The following is a 24438-nucleotide window of genomic DNA, read 5'->3' on the forward strand; positions in this document are numbered from 1 at the left end:
GGACATGAACAATATCACTGTCAAACTCCACCAAGAGGCCAAGAGCACAAATCTTATGGACTAAAAGTAAATGATACCCCAAGCCTGGCATATGCAACACCTCGGAAGTGTGGGTACCGCCATGTCTGTCTGGAATTAGCTGCATCTCACCCCGCGTAACAATAGACACAGAAGAGCTGTTTCCAATGAGAATCTGCCCACGCGAAGGTCGCAAATGGGCAACACCAACGGGAGGAGTCATGTGCTGTGATGCACCACTATCCACAATCCACTCTTAAGCATGGGGAGCTATCATCGCAGCATCAGAAGTCTTTGGTGTAGAGTCCTCAATGACTGCTAAGTATAGAAAAGTAGCTGATGAGGGTGCAGTCACCACTCGAGAATCCTTCGTGTCCTTCTTCTTGGTGTCCTTGTCTTTGTTGGGGTAATTCTTCTTCCAATGACCGGTCTTACCACAAATATGACAAGTCGATTCCTTCTCCTTGTCCTTCTTGGATTTGTTGTCCTTCTTCTTCTTTTGGTTCTTCCCCTTCTTTTGAGAGGCTTGACCAACCAAAGCCTCCGATTTGGAAGCATTCTATCCCTTCAACTGTTCCTCTTGGTCCAAGACCATAGAAACCAACTCTTCCCACCAAAGAGTTGATTCCTGCCTTGATGCAATAAGAGCGGAATACAAAGTACTGAATCATGGCGACAACTGAGACAATAAAGTGATCACCATGTCTTCGCAAGAAATAGGCTTCCCTACATTTTGAACTTGCATCTGAAGCTGCCGAAGCTTGTTGATGTGTTCCCGAAGCAAAGAAGACTTATTCACGGACAAGGTCCACATTTGCACCTCCAAAGAAACCCTCTTCATCAGGGTCATGTGGTTGTACATCTGGTCAAGCTCCAGCCATATCTCTCGAGCCACCGTCAAGTGCTCAATGTGGGTATCACGGGTGTAGTACAAGATAGAAAAAGAAAAGAACGAATCCTGGCATTCAATTTGTCCCAATGAGACTTGAGCTTTGGTCAACTCCGCACGGGCACTGGAAGAAAGTTTGGATTCGTCTCTCACCGAGGGACGAGTGATCTCCATCACAAGCTCCTCCAAATCATAAGACTCCAAGATGGCCAACATCATCACTTGCCAGATATGGTAATTGTCTCCATCAAGCTTCTGATTTGATGGAAGAGCTGGTAGGATAGGCACCTTCCTATCCATAATTGCGTGGAACTCCAAGTCAGTATCTCTAGACATGTTTACCTGCAATGCTTGCACAAACTCAAAATCAGCCCCCTCTAACTATGTAAATGTAGCTTGTTAGGGCTCATTCCTCCGCTTCCCGAACCTTCTTCAACTGCCGGAGGCGATGAAATGGTAAAATCTGCAATGGAAGGCCTAAAATGCAGCCTTCCTCCCCTTCAAACAGCAACAACTTGCAACAAATTTACCAACTGGACTCCTTTCCCGCACGCCCACGCTCGCTTCAGCCTTGATCTGATGCGCAGCCCTCCTGCTCACCCTCGAATGTTGGAAACACAGCCTTTAGTCGCGCTGAAATCTCCTCTTCACGAAGGTTCAACACTCAATCAGTGGGTCTTCACCGCTCTAATACCATGTAAGAGTGCAGCGATGCGGAAGCGTAGGACAAAGACTGAAAGAGAGTTAACACAGAGAGAAGAGAGAGAGAGAGAGAAGGAGATTGTGAAATGCAGAAAATCTGCAGTGTAGTATGCTGTATAGGAGTGCAGAAATATACACGGGTGCAGAGAGAGTATCTGCGTGTCTCCACCTTGAGAACCTCGATCTCCACCTTGAGAACCTCGATCTCCGTCAGCCCGAGTGGTGTCAATCTCTGCACTCTGTCTCTGTTAGATCTCAAGATCAGAATGTGTCCAAGTGCTGGACTGGACTGCTATAAATAGCAGAGAAAATACCACCAAAAATAACTAGAAGCAGGTCGGCTGTAATTAATGCAGCTGACTGCATAAAACAGTCCGACTGCTGCTGTACCTGGGTCCTGGCCGACTGCTGATGTGGCTGCGACTGCTGACGTGGCATCGACTGCACTGTCCATATTGCCTGCTGCAATACTGCTGTCCAGGAAATGACTCTCTAACGCTATCATGGGGCTTTGTTAGCCCCCCCAGTGGACCATCTCCCTCTAAGAGGGTTTGAAGGAATTCCTCCTCTATTGGCTACTGTGAGCAAAACCCTAACTGTGGGTTTCTGGCAGCCATAGCCAGAAAGCTTCAAGCTTTCCCATTCTCATTTTTTTTCAATCTGTAATCATTAACAATGATTTTAATCACTGAAGCATATGCTCTGAAGTGTGTTCGTGGTTTGTGAGTAGCTCAAACACTCGGGGGACATCATAAGTTCACTGAGAAGCGTGACTTCAATACCCAAGTGTCTCACCAAGCTTGACAAGGTAATACCTAAACATCTCAATCTTAAGATGAGTGCCTCTAAGCACTGAAAAGGCATTTAGTGACATCAGTACTACTGCCCTATGAATACTGATGTGATTGAAATCTCCTCGGACTCTTCATCAAGTGTCGAGGTCATTAATCGACCTTGCTCAACCAAATGCTCGTACACTAAACCACAAGGTGGGGAAGAGCCAAAAGTCCAGTCAAAGTTCACCTCATTGAAATCTAGGAAAACAGTAAAACTTAAATCAAGGGTTGTTTGTAGAATAGGACCACCAAAATCTTATCTTGAGATATTACATATGTATGATTTCCAACCTTTTTCATCTTTACAGCTTTAAAGTTGGTTAACATTTGTAGGGCTATTAATTCTACGATTTGGTTTGTACTTGGCCACCTATAAAGGACTAGACACTGCCATTGCTTAAGACAATAGGTAAGACCTTCCTATAATGGCCATGGTCTATACAGATGTAAGGCCTCAAATTCGCAAGTGCAATGGAAAAGATTTCCATCCATGGCAAGTCCTGGTAAAATATAAAATGATGGAATGAGGCTACTAGCCCTCCATAAAAGGGACCAAAGTTATTGACCCATCCCCTTGATGTAGAAGATGATGAAAGAGCTCATGCCATCATCATGCTTCATTTGGATGAATCTTTAATTCATCATATTGGCCAACTCTCCACTGCCAAGGAGAAGTGGGATGAGCTTGAAATGCTCTATGGTGCTACAGGGAAGAACTTCAAGATCTTTCTAAGGATTGAGTTTTTTTAGCTTGGAGTATAAACAGGGAGAAGGTCTAAGCAAGTTTATTTCACATATGAAAGGGCTCATGGCACAACTGGCCTCTATTCAAACCAATCCATGATGAAGATGCCATTGCCATCCTTCTGAAGTCTGTAAAAAAGGTCTTTCCAACCCTTGTTACTACCCTTACTAATATCCCGAACCCAACCTTGGCAAGTACCATCCAGTCATGCCTGGATGAAGAGAAGAGGAACCATAACAAAGTGCTTCAGCATTTACTTCCCGTGAGCAAGTGTTAGTCCATATAACTTCTACAAAGTGCTCATTCTGTCATAAAAAAGGGCATATTGTAAGCGATTGTTGGAAGAAATATCCTGATAAAATGAAGTGTAATAAATGCAAAAAGACTAGGCATATCACTAGTAAGTGTTCCAATGTTCCTGAAGTACCTAAGAAGTTGGAGGCCAACTTTGCCTCCCAATCCACAGATGATCGACTCTTTTGAGTCTCGTAACACTCTCTACCTATAACCATCTCTAGAAGTAAGCATGTGAACTCTCCTTATACTGGAGAGGATAAGGGTAACTAGGTGTAAATGAACTGGAGGATAGGGGAGCAAGGGGAAACCCTAACCCTAACTTCTCGAGAGGCTATATAAACTGCCTAAAGGTCACTCTCACAGTTGAGGAGGTTGTACTTGTTATACTTTTGAATATACTTTTGAACAACTTACTAAGCAAGATCTTCTTCTTGTATTTGAGCTCTCTCTCTCCCTCTTGTGCACACTCTCTCATGCTTCCAACTCTGATTTTCCACATGATAAAGTGATACTTCACCTATATGTGCTTTGTCTTTGTATGGAAGATAGGGTTCCATGCTAGAATGATAGCACTTTGACTATCACAATGGAAGATAGGGGTCTTAGTAATGCCAAGCTCTCCCACAAGATGTGAAAGCCATAAAGCTTCCTTGCATGCCTTAGTGGCAGCCACATACTTCGCCTCTATAGTAGACAATGCAACACACTTTTGTCAACTGGAGATCTAGGAAACTACTCCCCGTGTGAAGGTGAATACGTACCCTGAAGTGGACTTTTGGCAGTCAGCCTGACCATCATAGTTTGCATCCGTAAAGCCAACGAGAGATGCCTTCTGTTTTCTTTAGAACTTTGGCTCCGCTGCTTTAGCTAAATTGACTAAGCATGATTCATTGATTCATCATTCATCATCATCTTCTTCTGCCTAGTGTCACTCATAAAGCTCATGTTGTAGCTTATCCTAAACTTCAGCGGAGATCTCCAATGTTTGAATGGTAGGAGAGACTATGGGGTGAAGTGAATGCATGAACCGTAAAGGTTTTAGCATCCTTGTCTTCCCATTCAGAAAGCTCCTCTTGAATCTTCCTTTTCCTTCTTTGTCCACTTCTAGGGATTTGATGGATACTCCAGCTTGGATTTGAAACTAGCAGCAGCTTGCTAAAGTTTATTCTGCACAAATCAAGCCTTTAAATGTAGCTTCCAATGAGCATAACTAGAATCCTTGTTGAGTTTTTTGTCACTCTTAGTATAAGGGGGTTTTATGATGATTTGAAAATGAGAAAGGGTACTCGCACAATTACCTTGGGAAGGAGAGAGTAGCAAACGGAGTGTAAGTAGCTTGCAATAAAAACTCAAAGAAAATAACAGCATAAAGAATGGCACAAGGTACGCATACGAACAACTATTAGATCAAAGCGTAAGAATTCCACACTACAAAATAAATGTTGTTTGATTCAAGCAAAAAAGGTGTCAAGCACATTACACACCACCTGTCAAGTAGGAGTGCACTTTGATTAAGTAGACAACTGGTAGACAGGCTGAATAGGTGATGTCAATGAAACTCATTTGGTGTTAATGCTGTAGGTCAATGTAGGTAGGCAACATCAAACACAACATCAACGGGAAATCAAACATAGGCGGGAGTGAAACAATAGGCAAAAGCAAGTCAACTTGTATGTGGAACATTAGCACATGTCAGAATCGGCAGCCAACGTGGTCAATGTTGAAGCAATCGAGTAGAGTACATAGCAAAATGGTCACCTTTGACAAACACAAAATCCACCACCCAATCACAGAGTCAACAAGCATGGCACACAAGATCGATGAAAGAGACAAAATGCAAGATGCAATTGGGAATAAGAACCCACTATGATAAGAGTACAATGGTTGTGCGCCGGCTCACACACACCACAAGCTCCCTCTCTCCACACCAAGAATCTGCAAAGTACGTGGATGGATGAATAGACTGTGACTGCACTCCCTCCTTTTATAGACAAAATAAAGGAGTCCTACTACCACAAAGTAAAGGAGTTGTCCTAACACAAAATAGGCTACTCAATTACCAAATAAAGAATAAAAAGAGTGCTCATAAATAAGATCATGGACGGCTATAAATATGTGATATGACCACTTTTAACATTTCAGAGTGCCTTTAAGATAGTGAAAGATATGTTTGACTACTTGCCAATGTGTAGTACCAGGGCTGTGCATAAAGCATGTCGATTGAGGTACCCCAAACTAAATATCCGGTTGTGCATTACACAAATACAATAGACAGCCAATAGCTTGTTGATAAGGAGAAGCATCAAATGGATCTTTTGCATCCTCAAGTGTAAACTTGTGACCTATCTCACTTGAGTAGAGATAGGCTTGTAGTCTTGCATTTGAAGATGCTCAAGGAGCTTGCCAATGTATTTAGACTGTTGCAAATATAGTAATGTGAGTTACCAAGATTTGTGACCTCAAAAGCATGTCGGAATTCAGCTTTTAAGGCTGAAATCTATCTCATGAGGTCTAGTCAATAGCATATCATCCACAAAAAAAATAAGAATCAAGAGGTTATCCCCATCTTTACGGACATAAAGCGTGCTTTTGGTGTGTGAATTACTGAAGCCAAGAGCAATCAAATATGCATGTATCTTTTTGTACCATGCCCTAGTTGCCTACTTCAAACCATAGAGGGCCTTATACAATCAGCACACTTTGCTCTTTGAGCCTTTTTGAACAAAGATGAGAGGTTTATGTGACATAAACCTCCACATGAAGATCACCATTTAGAAAAGCATTTTTCACATTTAGCTAATGCACATGCCAATCAAAATGGGCAGCCAAGACAATAACACTACGAATGGTGGTCATATGTGAACTAGGTGCAAACCTCTCATCATAGTCAATCCCATGTTTTTCAGCAAACCCTTTGGCAAAAAGACGTTCCTTGTAGTGATCAATGGTACCATCAAATCTGCGTTTTAATCTGTAAACCCACTTTGTGCCTATATTACGCTTACCTTCATGCAAGTCACATAACTCCCATGCGCCAATTTTTATGAATAGAGTATGAGTGCTTGTGCAACCAAGTTACCTTGTGCATGGCGAGTGGCGACTCTAGTTCTATTGGGAAGTGGAATGGACTATTTGTTGTCTTGTAATGTATTTGACAACCATCTAGGGACCGTTTTAGCTTCCTGAATCAGTATGTGTTTGTTGCTGATTTTGCTGCTGTAAATCCTCAATAGGTTACTGAAATTGACCAAAATCAGGTGCACTTTGTTGAAACAATGGTAACAAACTGTCAAATACATCCGTAGGCCCAACATTGGGCTGATTTTTGCAGTCCATGAAGGGCTGATCAGCATGTTCAGCAAATATCACATCTCTATGACAAATTTTGTTCGTGGAGGGTGGTTATAGGTGGTACCCCTTACTTTCTGCACTATAACCAATGAAAATGCATTTGATAGTCTTATCTTGCAACTTATGTCTTCGTGGCTATGATGCCAAAGCATATGCCAAACAATCAAAATCATGAGTGTATGACACTACTAGGTTTCAATAGTTCCAAGCCTCATAAGGCATACATTTAACCAATGCTTTAGTGGGGCTATGATGCAATTGATAGACTGCATATATATTAGCATCAAGCCAAAACTTTGGGAGCACCTTATTGTTTGAAAGCATATAGTGTTCCATTTCCATCAGAGTGCTATTCTTTCTTGAAGCCATATCATTTTGTTGAGGTGTGTAAGGTGTAGTACATTGATATGTAATGCCTCTTTTAGCCAAAAAAGAGTTAGAACTCTCGTGACATGCACTCTCTCTCTCGATTTGTATGAAGTGTAATTAGCTTGCATCCACTATCATTTTTGGTCAAGGCTAAGAAGGTTTTAAAGCATGTAAACACTTCTGATTTGTGCTTGAAAGCATATGCTCAACAATGACGAGTCATGCCATCAATGAAGATAACAAAGTACAAGTGTCCTTCGATGGATTTGACATGCATGGTGTGGAGAAATACCCTACAATAGAAACTCAAACACAATTGTATGACAAAGCACAAATTGGTAATAGAACACAGTTGGGGTTAGGAAAACTTAGAGACAATGAATACAAAGAATAGTAAACTGAATGAATTTGAATAGAATATAATATTCATGTAGCAAACCCACTATGCAATGAAGGAATACTGAACGGGAACTCTTGTGCCTCAAGGATTGGGCAGAGACTGAGAGTTGGAGAGTGTCTCATATTCCTAATGGATCCCAAAATATAGCAAGGTAGCCTCAGAAGGTGTTGTTTAACATGTTAGAACACTGGTCTCCAAAACCATTGGTTAAGGGTTCAAGTCCCTTTTCTCTCGAGCACTCTAGCACCAACAAATGCAGCTGTGGGCAATTGAATTAGTGATAGACAAGCAAAGGAGAGAGAAAATTTGCAAACGTAATAGTGTAGATTGTTTGGCAATCAAGGCGGGAGTAGTAGAGATTAAAACATAGCCTTTAGGTTTTTCTCTAGGCAGCTCAAGTGGCAACTGAGGAAAAATGCAACATGGGGAGGTGACACGTACATAGAGTGATCTGTACAGCAAACATAGCTTGGGGATGATCACCAATAGTAGACGGACTCTTTGGAGTAGTAAACGCAGCCTTCAAATTGATGCCAAGCAGCAAAACACAAACTTTGAGGAGTGATGGATAGCTTGCAATAGTTGGAAGAGGAGAAAACAAGAAGAAGAAGATTACAAATATGTGTGAGATAATGGTAGATAGTGTGGGCAGCTTCGGCTGAGATGCCTTCGTGAATGGGGTGTGGGCAGCAAGGCTCTCGCTTCCACAATTTGCAAAAATGAGATTTACTGAATGGGAGGGTAGTCTGTTTATTTATAGAAAGTTTGGAGCCTCCCAAATAAGGGTTTGCATGTGGGACACAAACTTTCTAGAGCTGCGTTTGTTTTAAATAAAAGGTTTAAATCCATTAATAAGCTTATGTTTTGGGTTTGTTTATGAAACCTAATGCATTTTTAGCTCAACACCCCCTATCAGACCCAAAAGTGTAATAAAATAGAGACTACAAATAAGCCCAAGCTTGTTGTCTTCTTCTTTTCTCCAAGGTGTCCCACCCTAAAGTAGCCAGGATGTCGGGCTAAGGATGCACATCAACTATCCAATGACCTAACAAGACTATAGAGGTGATGGTTATCTTGCCAAGAGAGTCGAAGTGTTCAACCCAGAGAGACCAAAACATTAGACAAAGGGTATGTGTCGGTTGCTCAGTGGCCTATTGAGTTCTCTAAAGGTGGATGGAAACACAATGGACTATCTTTAAAAAAAAGGAGGGCTTTTGTTTTGTTTTTCAAAAGATTTATCATTGAGTGAGGGTTTTTAAGTAGGTTTCGGCCTATTGAGTAATAGTGTCCCAAAGGGAGAATGATAAGGGATGGTCAGCCCCAAGATCTTCACAAAAAACAAGACTATTCCTACTACTAGTAGATGTCAATGGTGATGAAAAGGGGAATGTGGGCAATATGTGGTAGAGGCAAAAAAAGGAGATGGAAGCAAGCTACGCAAGTTGAGGATGTGAAGCAAGCAAGGGAGACTACCATGTGCAATGTTATAAATATGGTGGATCTAGAGTCGACCACTCCAAAGATTGACAAGGGATAAATGCACATAGATGCATGTTTACAAGAGCATAATGTCGATGCACTGGAGTTATACAAGAGGCAATGCAACTAGTCATGCTCATGGAAAATGCTATGTAAGGGTGCCACTTGGATAGTGTGCTTGCAAGGAAATTGTTTACTTGCCCAAGCGCTCTTTTATAATCATTGTTATCTTGATGATGCGGAGATACGAAGTACATAATGTCTAAATCAATGTGTAAGAAACATCCTATCACCATCAAAAGAAAAGCGTCTCTCTCTTAAACCGGAAGGGAAAGCTGGAGGGAGTCACCTCCTTGTAAAGAAATGCTGTAACAGAGAAACATAAACAGAAATTGTACGACAAAGCACAGACTGATAAAAGAACACAATTAGGGTTAGGGTAGCTCAGAGACAATGAACACAATGAATGAATGAAGTGATATGACTATTGAATATATGATGCTCATGCAGCAAACACACTATGCAGTGAATGAATACTGTACCTCGAACTTCTGTATCTCAAGGATCAGGGGGTAGGGGTAATGAGTTGGAGAGTGTGTTGTACTTTGAATGGATTTTGAATAGCAGCAAGGCAGCCTCTAGATGTCGAACACCAGCAAACGTAGCAGTGAGAAGTTGGATCCGATGCAAACAGCAGTGAGGAGAGAGAAAGACTAAAAACGCAGGCAGGACAGGCTGCAAGGAAGAGAAAAACTAAAAACGTAGACTGTAGGACTATGATGATGTGACAAGTTGTACAGCAGCAGGTCTGCACAGGAACATCAGTCGCTTGGCTGGAATCAGTTCCAAATTGTGTGAAGAGGGCTGGAAATCAGATGCCAATTGATGGAGACAGCAATGGACAGCTTTGGCTAAGATGTCCTCAGTGAACGGGGTGTGCGCAGCAAGTTGAAACACGTGAAATTTGCAAAAATAAGATTGAGGGTTGAATGAAGGGCAGCATACGTATTTATAGAAAGTTTGGGCCCTCCCAAGTAAGTTTGTGCTTATGGGACATTAAACTCTCTAGGATCGCGTTTCTTTTAAATAAACAAGGTTTCTTTATTAATTAAGCATGTTTTGGGGCTGTTTAAGTAAAGCTAATGCATTTTTAGCTCAACACCCCTCCCCGTCACTTTGAAGCAATAGGGGAGAGTATACATAAGTCAATCCTAGGAAGTAGGTACTACAAACGGCCAATTGATTGCCTTGGTCAATGTGTCTATAAAGTTGTCATTGGAAGGTACAAACTTCAAGCGAACAATGCCTAGCTCAACGTGCTCTGTGGTGAAGTGGAAGTGTACTCCAATGTGCCTCATCCATGGGGTGATGATAGGGTTGCTAGCTAGTGCAATTGCACTCTAGTGGTCATAACACATCATAGTCGAAGTAGCACAAAAGAATTGAAGTGCTGCCAACAAGCTCCTTAAATGGATGGTTTGGGTAGTGCCATCATAAAGAGCTCTTTACTCAGACTCAGCCGTGGAAGTTGTCACTGTCTCCTACTTATGGCTTGACCAAAGAATGGGAGCCTTGTCCCAAGGAAAAGAGGTAGCCTCCATGGATCAGGCCAAAAGTCAATCCATAAGAATAGGTATATGGAAGATATATCAGAACATAAAAGTAGTCCAATGTGATATCTTAGGTGCAATGAAATATTGACTAAGCAAACTGACTAAGTATGCTAAATCTAGCCTAGTGTGCATTAACCAAATAAGCTTTCCTGTAACAAATCTATAGGTATGCTCATCGAAGGGTTGATCGAGAGTATCCTTGGATAAGTGGACAATATGATTGAGAGGTGTGGCTACATGCCATGTCTAATGTGTACAATATTGTTTCATCAACGGAAGAGCGTATTTTTGTTGGGAGACAAAAGTACGATTCTTGAAACGAGCAATCTCTATCCCCAAAAAATAAGACAATTGGTTGAGGGCGGTTATCTCAAGTGTGGAACTAAGTTGGGTCTTCATTTTTGCTATGGTAGTAGAATCTGAGTCAGTGAGAAGTTAATCATCAACATTTAACAAGATATAGCCAATCCCCTATGAAGTGAAATAGACATATAAGTTCGGGTCATAAGGGATAAAATGGTATTTGTGAGTCCTAAGAAACTTATCCATCCTTTGGAACTAAGACTACAGTGCTTGCTTTAGTCCATAAAGAGCATTCCGCAAACAAAAAACCTTATCTTTTTGGTGAGTAGAAGAAAATCCAGGGACTACTCCACATAGACTTTCTCCTTCAGATAATCCTTCAGAAAGGCACTTAAATATTCATTTGATAGATTGGCCAACCATGGTGAGTGGCAAGCGCAACCAGTGAATGGAAATATGTCAACAGCATAGTAGGGGAAAATTGACTTTTCATAGTCAATATCTTGCTTCTGTCGAAACCTTTGTACTACAAGGCAAGTCTTGTACTTGTCTAAAGTCCCATTAGCTTTTAGCTTGGTCCTAAAAATGCACTTGGTTCCAACTACTTTTTTGTGACTTACACAATCTACCAAGGTCCAAGTCTCATTTTGGTCAATACTCTCTAGCTTTTTTTCCATGGTCTCTTGCCATTGGGGGTGTTGAAGAGCATCGTGCTGCTAACTTTTTGGGAAATGCGCTATATAGTTAGCTATAAACAACGATGCAAATGAAGACTGAGGGGCAAGCCGTACAGATCTTTTGGACTCTATGAAGTGGAATTTGGTGGAAGGATCCTTGAATTTTACATGGTTTGCTGGTACCGGTGAGGTAATATGTCTCTGGAGGGAGCCTAGGGGGTTGAGGAATTTATAGAGGTAAGGTTAAGAGCTGGTAGTGGACTTGGCTTAGAAGGCACTATCTCCAATGGTGTATTTCTGAGAAAGTGGCTTGAAGTCTAGTGTAGAAGACTATAGAATATTCATCTCATCAAAAACTAAATCTCTCTAGAGACGATCACCTTGTTTCTTTGAGGATCAAACAAATGGTAGGCTTTCGCCTCAAAGGAGTATCCTACAAAAATTAGATTAATTCGGATACTAAGATTTCCTATCCTATCATCAGGAGTGTGTATGTAAGCATGATATCCGAAAAATTTTAAGTGGGAAACTATAGGCCAAGAATCAAAGGATGCCTTACATGGAGTCATGTGAGAGACTAACGTAGTGGGGTGCTAGTTGAGGATGTATGCGGAAGTGCTAATAGCCTCGATCTAAAGTCGCTTAGGAAGCATTGCTGCACACAATAGAGCATGCCATGTTCATGGCTGTATGGTTTCTATGCTCTATGACTTTTGTTTTGAGAAGGGGAGTTGGTAGATGTGAGTTGGCGAGAAATGCCATGCTGTTGTAGAAACTTGATGAACTCATGGGAGATAATCTCACCACCACTATAACTCTTTATGCAACCTACATGATGACTAGTGTGGGTATATACCAATAGTATTCAAGTAGAGAAGTAGGTGAATACGTCAGATTTATGCTTTAAGAAGTACACCCACATATACTCGGAGAAATCAACTATAAAAAAAAAGTAAGGCGGCAGTGGATATCGGCCCTCAAAGATCAACATGGATCAATCTAAGAGGCATCTCTGCTCTCTATGTAGTCTGCTATGGGAATGGAGTATGGTAATTTTTTTGTAGCTAAGAGGCTTTACAGACATCTCTAGACAGTTTCAGGGGTGAACGGCTCTCAACCATCTAGAGTCGAGATAGCTCATAGAGTCATACTCCAGATGTCCCAAGCAATAATGCTAAGGGCGCTTATTGTCTGTAGGCTCCCATGTGGTGGCCAAGGCCTAGAAGTAGTGGAACTTTGAGCCCATCAACTATCGGCTTGGAAAGAAATGTAGTACATATTACTAGGTTGTGCCTCATTGTGAGCAATCACTAAACGAGTCTAATAGTTAAGGACCTTGACTATGGTTGCTATAAAGAAGACCGCTTGCCCCAATTGACAAAGATACTGAACATATAATAGTTCAATCTAAGCTAGGGAACATGATAGACATCGTCTAGCATAGTGAGATCTGGACCCTAGTTAGTTGCAAAATTGATGCTACAGGTGTTAGAGTTCATAGCCTGTCTTGGAGGGCAGCTGCACAGTCAGTCGGACTGTGCAGTCAGACTGCCACGTGGCAGTCCGACTACCTGCAGCCCAGTCGGCTGCATTTAATGCAGCCGACTTATTCAGGCTGCGCCCTATTTTCTGGCGCCCCAGTTCAGGCAGTTTTTCGACTATTTATAGTCGATTTTTCCAGCAGTCTGGTCACTCTACTCTGTCGCAGATTACAGACCGGTGCCGTGCAGATTTCTGTCTCTGTTCACAGATTTCAGACAGCAGACAGTGCAGACTGCAGCAGACTTCGAGGTGGACAGCAGGTCGCATCGTCGAGGTGGAGACACGCAGTCCAGCGCACTGCGCCCGTGTATATCTTTGTATTCAGCATTCTATATACAGCAGATCTTCATCGTCCACTGTCTCTTTCTCTCCCTTCTCTCTCTGCGTTCTCTCTCTCTCAGTCCTACGCTTCCGCACCGCTGCACTCTGACATGGTATCAGAGCAGTGTTTGAGGGCTGACTGAGCGCAGAATCAACCTGAAGTGGAGTTTCCATCGCGACACAAATTTGCGTTTTTTGCGTTTAAGGGCAGACAGGAGGGCTGCGCCTTGGAACAAGGCTGAAACGAGTGTGGGCGCACAGGAAAGGAGTACAGGCGGTGGATTTGCTGCTGTTTACTGCTGTTTGACGCGGAGGAAGTTTGAGTTTTCAACCTAAAAGTGCAAGTTTTACTTTTTCATCGCCTCCGGCGGGTGAAGAAGCTTCGGGACGCGGAAGAGCCTTAGCAGGCTGAGTTTACCCAGTCAGAGGGGGCTGCTTTTGCGTTTGAGAAGGCATTGCAGGTGAAGATGTCTACAGAGATGGACTTGGAGTTCCAGGCGATTATGGACCGGAAGGTGCCTGTCTTACCGGCTCTTCCTTCAGATTAGAAGCTCGACGGCGACAACTACCGCATTTGGCGCGTTATGATGTTGGCCATCCTTGAGTCCTATGACTTGGCGGAGTTGGTACAGGAGGATATTGACCGGCCTTCGGTAAGAGATGAGTCCAAACTCTCTTCCGATGCTCGTACGGAGTTGGCCAGGGCCCAGTCTCATTGGGACAAATTGAATGCCAGGATTCGATCCTTTCTCTTTCTATCATGCACTACAGCCGTGATCGCTCACATCGAGCACTTGACGGTGGCTCGTGAGATATGGCTGGAGCTTGATCAAATGTACAATCGGATGACCCTGATGAAGAGGGTTTCTTTGGAGGTACAGATGCGGACCTTGTCCGTCAATAAGTCTTCTTCGCTAAGGGAACACATTAACAAGCTAAGGCAGCTACAGATGCAGGTTCAGAATGCGGGGAAGCCGATTTCCTCCGAAGACATGGCGATCACACTATTGTCCCAGTTACTGCCACGATTCGGTACATTTTACTCTGCCCTTATTGCTTCGGGACGAGAGTCTACTCTTCGCTGGGAAGAGTTGGTTCCTATGGTCTTGGACCAAGAGGAACAGTTAAAGGGACAGAATGCTTCCAAGACGGAGGCGTTGACAGGTCAAGCCTCTCAGAAGAAGGGGAAGGACCAAAAGAAGAAGAAGGGGGATAACAAGTCCAAGAAGGACAAGGAGAAGGACAAGGACAAAGACTCCACATGTCATATTTGTGGAAAGACTGGCCATTGGAAGAAGGATTGCCCTGACAAAGACTCGAAGGACACCAAGAAGAAGGATACCAAGGATTCTGGAGTGGTGGCTGCACCCTCATCAGCTGCATTTCTACATCTAGTTGTCATTGAGGACGCTTCACCGAATGCTTCTGATGCTGCGATGACGGCTCCCCAAGCTCGAGAGTGGATTGTTGATAGTGGTGCCTCACGGCACATGACTCCTTCATCAGATGGTGTTGCCCAGTTGCGACCTTCGCGTGGGCAGGTTCTCATTGGAGACAGCTCTTCAGTTTCTATTGCAGGTCGGGGTAAGATGCAGCTTATTCCGGATGGACGAGGTGGCACCCATACCTCAGAGGTTTTGCATGTACCAGGATTAGGGTACCATCTCCTTTCAGTTCATAAGATTTGCTCCCTTGGTCTTTTGGTGGAGTTTGACAGTTCTACTGTGCGAGTTCTTGATCGTGGATCGAGGAAGGTTCTCTCATCCGGATATGAGGAGAACGGCATTTACAAACTGAAGTCTTCCACTGCCCTCTCTACTCTTCTTCTTACCTCACAGTCACAGTTTGAGTTATGGCATGCTCGGTTTGGTCACCTGAACTATGACTATCTTCGGAGGGCGTCACGTGGACAGCTTGTTCGAGGGTTGCCGGATATAGTGGTGAGCCAGCAGCCATGTGTCTCCTGCATACGGGGGAAGCAGCATAGGGATGCCATTCCCCACACAGCTTCGCGGCGGTCTACTTCACCGATGGAGCTAGTATCTACGGATCTATGTGGCCCTATGAGGAATGAGTCCCTGCGTGGGAGCTCGTACTTCATGTTGATCGTGGATGACTATAGCAGGATGACATGGGCCTATTTTTTGGCACTAAAGTCAGAAGCTTTCTCGCACTTCAAGGATTGGCTTCTCTTTGAGGAGAACCGATCAGGCCGGAAGTTGAAGACCTTGCGATCCGACAAGGGAGGTGAATTTGTGTCTAATGAATTTGCTCGGTTTTGTGCAGATAGAGGAATTCACCAGGAGTTTGCCAATACCAATACTCCTCAAGAAAATGGTATTCTAGAACGGAAGAACCGCAGTGTGATCGAGATGGCGCGCACCATGATGGAGCACCGACAGACCCCTCAGGTTCTGTGGGCCGAGGCTGTGGCTACTGCAGTCCACATTCTTAATCGATCCCCTACTTCGGCCGTGGAAGGAATGACTCCATTTGAGGCTTATTTTGGGATGAAGCCAGATGTTTCTTACTTTCGAGTCTTTGGGTGTGATGCCTATGTTCACATTCCCAAGGCTCACCGTGATAAATTTGAAGCGGCTTCCCGAAAACAGGTATTTGTTGGCTACAGCTCCCAGTCCCAAGGCTACCGACTGTATGATCCCGTCAAGCGGGATGTGTACACTAGCCGTGATGTGCGGTTTGTGGAGGTTCCGGCTTCTTCAACGGGTGAGGAGCACCCCGTTCTTGGAGATCCAGGGGAGAGTTGGGCTCCTTCTACAGTTCCACTGGAGCCCGTGCCTTTTGATTATGATTCTGTTTCTGACACAGAGTCTACTGTTCCACCGGACACCTCTGAGGAGTTACCACCGGTGGATATTCCAGAGTCTTCTGCTGATGGAGAACGACGAGGGGAGGTTCGGCCTTCTCCTCGCTGGGCCCGTGACACACTCCGCGATTCAGGGATCGAGGCGGTTCCTGAGGAGTGGGGACCGCAGGATGGTCTGCGGCGGTCACGGAGGCACCAGGCGCATTCTTCGGAGCTTGTTTGCTCCAATTATTGTTTGATGTCCCGTGTTATGCAGGATCGAGAGCCCACCTTCGTAAAGGAGGCTTTACAGTCCGCCCCATGGAAGAAAGCTATGGAAGCTGAGTTGGAGGCTATTGAGAGGAATGGCACTTGGTCACTTGTGCCACGCCCCTCGAAGAAGAAGGTGATTGGAGTCAAGTGGGTCGAGTTCATAGCCTGTCTTGGAGGGCAGCTGCACAGTCAGTCGGACTGCCACGTGGCAGTCCGACTGCCTGCAGCCCAGTCGGCTGCATTTAATGCAGCCGACTTATTCAGGCTGTGCCCTATTTTCTGGCGCCCCAATTCAGGCAGTTTTTCGACTATTTATAGTCGATTTTTCCAGCAGTCTGGTCACTCTACTCTGTCGTAGATTACAGACCGGTGCCGTGCAGATTTCTGTCTCTGTTCACAGATTTCAGACAGCAGACAGTGCAGACTGCAGCAAACTTCGAGGTGGACAGCAGGTCGCATCGTCGAGGTGGAGACACGCAGTCCAGCGCACTGCGCCCGTGTATATCTTTGTATTCAGCATTCTATATACAGCAGATCTTCATCGTCCACTGTCTCTTTCTCTCCCTTCTCTCTCTGCGTTCTCTCTCTCTCAGTCCTACGCTTCCGCACCGCTGCACTCTGACAACAGGAGCATGAATTGTGACTAAGGAGTTATTCCCAACTTGGAGATACTTGACTACAGAGGCTTGGGTGAGAAAAATGTCTTGGATGGGGGTTGTATGATGTGTAGCTCCACTGTCCATAATCCAAATAGGAGAAGTGCTTGGTTGAGAAGAGTGTGCCTTTGCAATCACCTTGTCGCAAGAGAACTCGCAAATGTGAACGATACTTCAGGCCTTGGATGTTTGTGAAGAGATGAGGTGAGCCTTACCAGACAAGTCAAACAAGCCCTTTGGCATTGAAAATAAAGTGGACTATGATGGTTGACTGGTGGCAGTGTGGGTTTGACCACGCCATTGCCCCTGATTTTGGTTGGCACCACCTTGGCTCCCCTGTTGATTAAGGGGCAAGGGTTTGAGTCTTTAATTTTTGTTGTTTGCCTCTTGCCTTTGATTGACACTCGTCAAAATGGCCAGTCTTTTGAAAATGTTAACACTACCTATTCCTTTTAGGTACATTTTTCCACATTTGAGAGATGACTGGGAGGTATCTTGTGACTCACTAGCTTAGTTTCGAGTTTGTTTTTTATTTTGATTTTGATCTAAACTTTGGTTTTGAATTTTCTTTCCCTTCCCTTGTTTTCCCTTCTCAGAAGTGGCACCAAGGGCCCCCTATAGATATCAAGGGCTATGAAATTGATTGAACATCCAAGTGTAACACAATAACTAACACTCAAATTCATAGAAGATGAACATGGTAGGCTGTGAGATTACATGTTGTGTAAAATTGAAATATTTCCTTGGTAGCTTACTTGGAAAAAGTGTGACCTAGTCATCAGAGGACTTGGGAGCCCTCGTGGTAGAGAACTGAGCGAGAAGTCACCAATACTTAAGTCAACTTGACCTTAAGGTCACCTTGGTTAGTAATTTTGAAGTTTGGAGTTCATGGTAAAAAAAGTGATACAATAGATCCTAACTTGAGCCGTATAGTGGGCAGTGAAGTGTGCCCATTACTTGGATGCTAGATCAAAGTGTTGTAACTGTGAGTAAAACTCAAGGAGAAGACCTTGCATCAACTCAACTATGGTAGAGGCATTCTTAGCCTTCGGAAAATAGACAACCTTATATGGAACAAATGCGGGATCAGGTTGGGGTTTCAACTCTTGCACAAGGTCTGATAGGTTTTGAGAGTCAAGTATATGTCTCATTAGATTCAACCAAGTGGTATAATTAGACTTGTTGAAATGAGTCTTGTTAGAGAAAGCATGCTTGGCCGATGAGGAGAAATCTCACGAGGTGTTGGACAAGAAGTGTAAGAAAGATAAGGGTAGGGAGATAAATAGTAAGAGGTACTAGGCAAGCAAGAATAGACTGTGAGTATCCATATGGTGCCAATGGTGGAGGCAGTGGAGCACCTAAGCCCTCAAATTTTGGGTGGGGCATGGCAAAGTGACAACTATGGAGATAAACTGTGATATTCGTTGATCGACACTTGGGTAACCAGGGGTAGAGACCCCATGCGGGGTGTAACCCAAAGGTGCATAGGATGGATATTGAGCCTTCCCCAAAGGTGCATGAGCATGGAGATGAAGAGGTCCTAAAGGTTATGTGTGTTTGACAAACCCCCTGGTGTGGTGTGTGCAAGACCATGTGGTGATTGATATGTAAGAGTAAATGGAAGAGTAATGGTGATGCAACGGAAGAAGTGGGTGGGATGGATGGGTTTGAAAACTGGTGTGTTACATTAAGTTGATTTTAATTAGTTGAATGAAATTGAAATAAAGGTGAAGATGCTGTATGCAAAGATGATGATGCACCGAACTCATTTTGACTATTAGAAGCATAATGAAAAGAAGGAAAGGAAGAAGAAGAGATACCAAACTTTTCTAATAATCACCCCTTCTTGTATTCACATACATGACTGGGTCTTCAATAGGGGATTTGCCATGTTTAGCATATGGCACTCTTGCTTCAACTTATTCTTTACCAACATGCAGCAAAGGTAGTGAAGAAAAAGAGAGAGAGAAGGGTAGAAACTTGTGTACCTTGCAATGAAGTAGTAGAGAGAGGCTGAAAATAGGGAACATACTCCGGATCTCTCTCTCCAAGAGAGGGGGTCCATCCCTAACGGAGGTCTTGACTGCCCTGCAACATTATCAAACTTGCACACTACATCTGATGAGAAAGAACCAAGTATATCTTCTTCATGCAGCTTTTGTTTGAAGGCTTGTTGAGGTAACTTTTTGGATTTCCTGGCTTTGTGAGTCAAGATTAGCTGCAGCTTCTCATCAGTGATGTCTCCAATGAAGTTAGAAGGATCTCTGATCGTGTCAGAACCTTGCTGAATTGGCAGTGGATGCCACTTTTGCTCAGTTTTCACCATAGGCTCCTTTGGGGATTGAGTCAGTGTAGACGTGTTTGAGTCTCTTATCTTGGCCTGAATATTCTTCTACATTGCTTCTACCTGGAGATTGAAGCAAGGTTGCAACCATTTGAGCTCATTGACCATCAAGAAGCCATCACGGGGCAATATTTGGTGATTCTTGATCTCGAGGTTTAATTCTTCATTAGTAAGCAGTCTGTGTTGCTCAAGGTTCTTCAATCTTGAAGTTCGATTGGTCTTCAAGCATCGGGATGCATTTATTGCTTGAAGTTGGAGCTATTGGAGCATTTGGGAAGCTACCTTAGATACATATGGCTGAAGATTCATTCTTCTTGGTTTATCAAGCTTCAAGATTCAAGTGAAGAGGTAATCTACTAATCTATCTTTGAAAGTCTCTCTGATTCCTCTTGTTATACCCCGACATCCACTTGATGATGAGAGATTACTCCCTTTGTAGGCTTGAATGTGGAGACATGCCCTAACATAGAAACTCAAACACAATCATATGACAAAGTACAAACTGATAATAGAACATAGGTAGGGTTAGGGTAACTCAGAGACAATGAACACAGAGAATAATGAACTGAATGAATCTGAATAGAATACAATGCTCATGCAGCAAACACACTATGCACTAAAGGAATACTAACCCCCGAATTCCATTGTCTTGAGGACTGGGGCAGAGAGTATGAGCTGGAGAGTCTGTTGTACTCTTGATGGATCCCAAAACACAGCAATGCAGCCTTTGAAGGTGTCTGGCAGCAGCAAACACAGTTGTGGGCAGCTGGATCAGTGATGACAGACAGGCAGAGGAGAGAGAAAATCTGCAAATGCAGCAGAAGAGAGTATCTGGCAGTCAAGGCAGCAGCAGTAGAGATCAAAACACAGCCTTCAGGTGGTCCTGCAGGCACAGGCAGCAACTGATCAGGCAAAACACGGCCTGGGGAGGTGACAGCAGCAGTGGATGGAGTGATCTGTGCAACAAACATAGCCCGGGGATGGTCATCAACAACAGATGGAGTCTTTGGAGCAGGAAACACAGCCTCCAAACTAACGCCAGGCAGTAAACACAAACTCTGAGGAGTAGTGGGCAGTTGATGACATTTGGGGAGGACTCCACTAACCTGGTGTCTTTCTGCACATATCCTTTGATGATAACAAGGCAGTGACCCTGTGTCTGAAATCTTACATCCATCTTGTTAGCTTATCATAAGGCCTAACATCTGGCAGCCTCAGCCTGTGTTTTAATCTCATATCTTTTGTTCTGTGTAGTATTTTCAGTTCCTGCATATGTCTTGAAGTTACTTTATTGTATTCCCAGAGGAAAACGGCACCACGTTGTGGAGTCTGCAAGGGAAAAGGTCGGGTTGATTGCAAACTATGCAAGGGCAGGTCAACCATAGATTGGACACCTTTGTATGACCCTGTTGTCAGGAAGCCATGTCTATGCCCGACATGTGATGGCAACAGGTACCTCTTGAGCAGTGAGGAGATCTTTCTTAAGTATTTTCTGAAAACTCTATGCTTTCAGCATTCTGGATTCTCCTTTACATCTTAGCGTTCATTTATGTAGGTTGCAGCGGTGCTTGAATTGTGCTGGCAGAGGATACACATGATTTGATAGTGTCAGTTTATCTGTTCATGATTGGACAGTGGCAGTTCAAACCTCAGTTTGAAGTACAGGTGTTCCATCCAACACACTCTGATTTTATTTTGAAGTACTTGATTGGAGCTCAAGAGACCAGTGCTCAATGATAAAAATTACAAGGATGAAAATTTTCTGGGCGAGTTTGATTTGGAGAGTTCAAAAGCCTTAACAGGATTCAACGCTAGTGGCCTTGCGTGGAGTATTGAAAAGCCATTCTCAGGATTCTCAATGATGCTTCCTTGTCATCACAAACCGTGTGGGTTCTTTTGTTTAGGCTCTGTATGTAATGAATCTATAATGTTCCTTGGCACTTACCTTCAGGTATTCACTGAACAGGCAGTAAACAGTAGGTTCTTACAATATCCACGATTCAACAGGTGTATGTTATGCTGTGACCTAGCAAGGTCATGTATTGTGACTTGTTGTATCTACAACTACTAGCAATATCAGGCATTGTAACTTTTTGTTGTGATTCTTTGTGCTGTCAGAAAGCACCAGAGTTGCTTCAGAGCTCACTGGTTTGAAACTGTTTTTATACCATCATACTCTGTGTGGTACTCAGTTTATGTCCAGACAAGTCGCTGACTTGCAAATAAATCTAATTTGTAATCAACCCTTCAAGAGTCATTTCAAGACTGCATCCATCCAGCCGCCCAATAGTTTTAGGCTGATTTCTTAAGTCTCTGATATTCTTATATATCCAAGGTCCAAAGGTAAACCCTTGAAATGTAAGGCTGCTTGCCATGGCATGTGAAATGTTTCTTCCTTATGCAAACTGATCAAGGAGGCATTTCTTCACAAAAGAAAAAATTATTTGTTTGCTTCCCCTACTCTACACACACACACACACACACACACACACAGAGACATGGGCAGGGTTCTAAGGGGGCTTTGCATGTGAGTGAGACTCCCTATTTGCTAGTTTACAACCCTATGCCATAATAATGGCCATTATCTTCAAGCTATGGCTGTTGGCATATGTACACTATGTATATATGCCTCATCAACTTCTGTGGTTTATATAACAAAACATAGTGTGAAGATTAAGTATACTCAATGGCTGGGTGAGTGGGTGGGGATGTTCGCGCGTGTGTGCGTGCATGTGTGTGTGTTCTCTATTACATGAGTGCCTGTTTACAAACAATGAGAGAGAGAGAGAGAGAGAGAGAGAGAGAGAGAGAGAGTGTGTGTATGGTTGATAAGATTCGAAACAATGAGAACATGCCAAGGTTACTCAAGAAAGAAAACCGCAATGTCATGGAAGTAGGTTATTTTAGATCGATGAAGAGGTGTGAATTTGATATTGTTGCATTACAAAAGGTTAAGATAGGAGTGAAAATAGAAGGCATGAATGACATTGGTGAATACTTTTTGTTTACAAAAGTTGGGGAGAGGGAAAGAGTTGGAATTCTCTTTTTAATAGTAGAGACTCTAAACGCCAAGCTATAATTGATAGATGGCACATCTAATGCTTTATGTCCAAGCCAAGCTTAGGGATAAATCATTTGTTGTTGATCAGGATGTACACTAGAAACTCTTCTATGGAGAGAGTGAGGAGTTGAAATGGACTAAGGATAAACTATAATTGGTTGGGGCTTAGAATATGATCCTTCTATTTAATTATGATGGGTCACGTGGGGGATCCTAGATGGTGCAAAGGATGAGAGGGAAATAATGTGATGATTAGCACTAAAACATTGATCTATTAATAGTCCATAGTAATCATGATAGGGCCTTCACTTGGCATAACAAGCTAGAGGTTGTACATAGTGGACATTTGGCCAAATGTGTGTCATGCTGCATAGAGGATCTCTAATGAAGAAAAATGGAACTAAAATGTGCAAACCATTTGCACTAGAATACTAGTTGAGTGATAATAATTAATGCCTAGTAGAAATTACGATAGGCCTTTCCTTGGTATAATAAGCATATAGGGTGTAATACCCTAGGGGGGTTGCATGCGAGCCATGATGATGCACACCAAGGATGCGAAATGTGCATGCAATGATCAATTTAGGCTCTCCCTCTCTCTTATCTTTCTCTCTCTTTTATGATTGGAAATAAACTAGAATAGAGTAAAAATGTAGAAGGAAAGATGACCACGACACAAGATTGGGTACAATCTGGCCCCCATGCATAGCCCCTCTCCTCCATGCATGTATTTAATATTGGTATCCACAATTTGCCTAAAGCAAGCCCTTTATGACCACTGTTTTTTCACAAGTAAGATCTTCATGTATCGACTCTTGCATTTTCTAAGGTTTAGTTGTTAAGAAAATATAAATATTTGTAATAGAAATAAGTCTCTAAGATTGATAAATAATTGGCATACCTTATTAAGTCCAATAGTTGATGGCACTTAGGACCGTTGGAAAATAATAAATAAGGAATCACTAACCAAGTAGAAAATTTTGAATAAATATCTTGATTCAATGATCAAGATTCTCCTCGCCCTTATACATTAGCTGAATCATTCAAAAATATAAGTTTGCATGAAAATGTGTAAATTGATTAAACATTTTCACCATGCTAAAATTGGAATTGTGAAACAAACATCCTAGCCATCAAATTTTATTATCAAGAATACTCAAAAGCATTTTGATAGGAGCATGCATACTACCACCACATAAGTGTCTTAGTAAATTAATACGGATTTTAGAAAATCACCCACTTATTCTTTCACTCATGTACACTCAATAAACCTCGATGAGTCTAGAAAGAACATGCATTCCCATCAACTCTTTGCCAAAGGGAGAGCCATTCAAGACACTTATCCCATTTAGAATGCGCATCACATTGAAGAACCATTTATGACGCTCATCCTTTCAAGGATGCACACAAAGTAGAACCATTTAAGACACTCATAACCTTGTGAAGGTGCCTCTTGACAATATACCGTGAGAGTGGGATATCAATTTCCCTCAATTGCTACATGCTAAATATGGAGACAAAAGGGCTGGATAGGAGTGCAAAGCGCAAGTGCTCATCCATTAAACTTCCTTGATGGGATGGTTCTCAGAACTTAGTAAAATAGGGAGACAATGATTTCCAATATTGTTGGTCATATGGTTAGTATAGAGAGTAGCCTCAAGTTCTAAAATCTCATGGTCTTCTTCAAGCAAAGGTGGATGATTATAAATAGGATAGCATGCAAGTTCTCCTTAGTTTAGTACGAAAGGTGTTAGGG

At 42.9% G+C, this 24438-nt stretch overlaps 1 protein-coding gene across 1 annotated transcript in view; it reads left to right on the plus strand.

The window, feature by feature from the left end:
• LOC148033916 (plastid transcriptionally active protein) overlaps window positions 1–21882 on the plus strand; it is a 63023-nt gene extending 41141 nt beyond the window's left edge. Inside the window, exons 3-4 of the mRNA XM_087681898.1 lie at window positions 20925–21073; window positions 21177–21882. Coding sequence (XP_087538024.1) covers window positions 20925–21073; window positions 21177–21219 — 192 coding nt within the window. The 3' untranslated portion in view covers window positions 21220–21882. The remainder of the gene's footprint in view (window positions 1–20924; window positions 21074–21176) is intronic.
• The last annotated feature ends 2556 nt before the right edge of the window (window positions 21883–24438 follow it).

This window comes from Lygodium microphyllum, chromosome 7 (genome assembly GCF_053477565.2).
Source record: "Lygodium microphyllum isolate KBCC chromosome 7, Lygodium_microphyllum_v1.1.10, whole genome shotgun sequence".
Lineage (NCBI taxonomy): Eukaryota > Viridiplantae > Streptophyta > Polypodiopsida > Schizaeales > Lygodiaceae > Lygodium > Lygodium microphyllum.